Below are 2,191 nucleotides of genomic sequence, written 5' to 3' on the forward strand. Positions count from 1 at the left end.
TCAATACCCACTTATTCCTTTTCTAGGGTCACGGGGGTCACTGGTGCCCATATCCAGTAATCACAGTGCAAGGGCCAGGGTACACCCTGGACAGGTCGCAAGTCCATCACAGGACCACACATAGAGACAAACGAGACAAACAACCATTCACTCTCTCACACCTAGGGACAATTTAGAGTTATCAATTAACCTAACAGTCATGTTTTTGGTCTGTGGGATAATCGGAATGACGTTCATGTAAACACTTAATCGGATCATCTTATTCTGATTGTAGAAAACGGACCTGTGTGTGCATGTCTGCTGACTTTCATTCACTCGGTTCTGCTCTTTAGAGGAGGTGGGACAGCAGCGCTCCAGCTGCGCAGCACCGTGCAGAACTTTTCCTCCTCACTCTCAACAGATGAAAAAGGAGGCAAACAGCAGACGTTGCTTCACAAAAAATAAAAAACACGTGTTGCTTCATCTGCAGCTCAACGGACACGAGTAACGACGTCTCTACTGTTATTAAAAGCTGACACGGGTCCGTCCTGAGTGCACAGAGGAGCTTTGTTTACGTTTGTAACACGGAAGTAAAGCTGAAAGTTTACAACAATGCTCATGTTCAGACTTTTATTCTGAATAAAAGTCCGGTGCATGTAAACACTTTCATTGATCGGATTGTGTCCGTGTAAACAGTATATTTGGATTATTTAATCCAAATACATTTCAATCCAATCAAAAAATGTTGTGCATGTAAACATAGCTATTGTGACGCACACTATGCCTATGGAGCTCCTTTTGTGCTATAATGGAAGTCAATGGAGCACTTGCTTCCTAATTTTCAGCCTTTAAAGACCTCTAAGCCCTTAATGGGCGGTCCGATTAAAAAAATTTTTTTAATTAAATTTAAAAAAAAAAGCTAAATAGTTTTGGAATCTGTACACAGAGCCTTACGAGAAAAACAGCTCTAAAATAACTGAAATTTTAATCAAAGTCCCTACTTGTAATGGTAGGAGAAATACTGCATTGTTAGAGAAGTATCTTTAACCTTTAAATTCATTTTGTTGCACTGAATCATAAATTTAACATTTAATTGATTGAGTTTATTTTTATACTCAAGTTAAAATAGAAAGGATAGATTTAATCTGAAAGTTTTGCACCAGGTGAATAACTTAAATAGAAACCATCCGTGTGCTTATTTAGCACTCAGTTTGTGTATTTGAAATTACTCAGCTACTACCACACCAAAGCACAGGTTCTGATAKGTTTGTGTACCTGGGGACAGGGACTGGCCCAGGCTGCTGGACACCGTGTATCCCAGGGCGCCCTGCACCCTGCGGGGCAGGAGGACCAGCACCAGCCGGCTGGCCCACCGCAGCCGCTTGCGGGCGGTGAGGCTGGGGCGAGCGGGGCTGGAGGTCGCAGGCCCGGGGAGGACACTCTCCTCAGCCTTCCAAAACCTTAGCATTCCCCAGAACCCGCGGAAGACCCGTACCTGTAAGAGCGAGCCATGTTAGTCCGGTTATTTAACAGTCAAAGCTAACACTTAGCTTCTTTAAAAGTTACGTACCACGACGCTAAAAGGCCAGAAGAGGCCGCGCAGCAGGGAGCGAAGCACCCCGTGTGCCGGCACAACTCTGCCCTGCAGGTGGAGACACAAACTGTGAACAAAGACAGAACTTTATCCGCGGAGAGGACGGAAAACCGTTCTCCGTTACCTCCTCGGAGTTTTCTGTCAGCTCCTGCTCAACAACCTCTCTGCTGCTTTCAGACATCTTCGTACTGCGGCCTAGAACCTCCGCCCGAGCGCTGCGAGCTGTGGAGGTCAGAGAGGCTGAAATCAACCCGCGAGAGGAACACACCTGGATCAATCAGCMCCAGCCAATCAGCAGCGCCGGCCAATTAACTCAGTCTAAGGTGGTTCTGTTTGGACTCCCGGACAAGGATGTATAGTCTAGTAGGAAGGGGGGTGTCCCATGCACCTGAAATATATATATATTTTTAACCTAACTTTTTGTACTCCTTAAGGTGTCTAGTAAATAGATTGTGTTGGCCCCAAAGAAAATTATTGTCCCATAAATGTTTTTATTGATCATCTTTAATGGCCCACCTGGATTTTCCATTGTGAATAATGAAAACTTTAAATCAACATAGCTCCTAAACTATACATCCGACAGACACCATTCACCCCGTTTTATTTTTGTCTTTTCAT

At 44.5% G+C, this 2,191-nt stretch overlaps 1 protein-coding gene across 1 annotated transcript in view; it reads right to left on the minus strand.

Annotated features, from left to right (window-relative positions):
• The window catches only part of org (oogenesis-related gene), a 4,147-nt gene extending 2,339 nt beyond the window's left edge, over positions 1-1,808 (minus strand). Inside the window, exons 1-3 of the mRNA XM_014004631.1 lie at positions 1,698-1,808; positions 1,550-1,621; positions 1,255-1,474 (exon numbers count right to left, since the gene is read on the minus strand). Of these exons, the coding sequence (XP_013860085.1) occupies positions 1,255-1,474; positions 1,550-1,621; positions 1,698-1,754 (349 nt within the window). The 5' untranslated portion in view covers positions 1,755-1,808. The remainder of the gene's footprint in view (positions 1-1,254; positions 1,475-1,549; positions 1,622-1,697) is intronic.
• Positions 1,809-2,191: the final 383 nt, after the last annotated feature.

Source organism: Austrofundulus limnaeus, unplaced genomic scaffold (assembly GCF_001266775.1).
Source record: "Austrofundulus limnaeus strain Quisiro unplaced genomic scaffold, Austrofundulus_limnaeus-1.0 Scaffold25, whole genome shotgun sequence".
Lineage (NCBI taxonomy): Eukaryota > Metazoa > Chordata > Actinopteri > Cyprinodontiformes > Rivulidae > Austrofundulus > Austrofundulus limnaeus.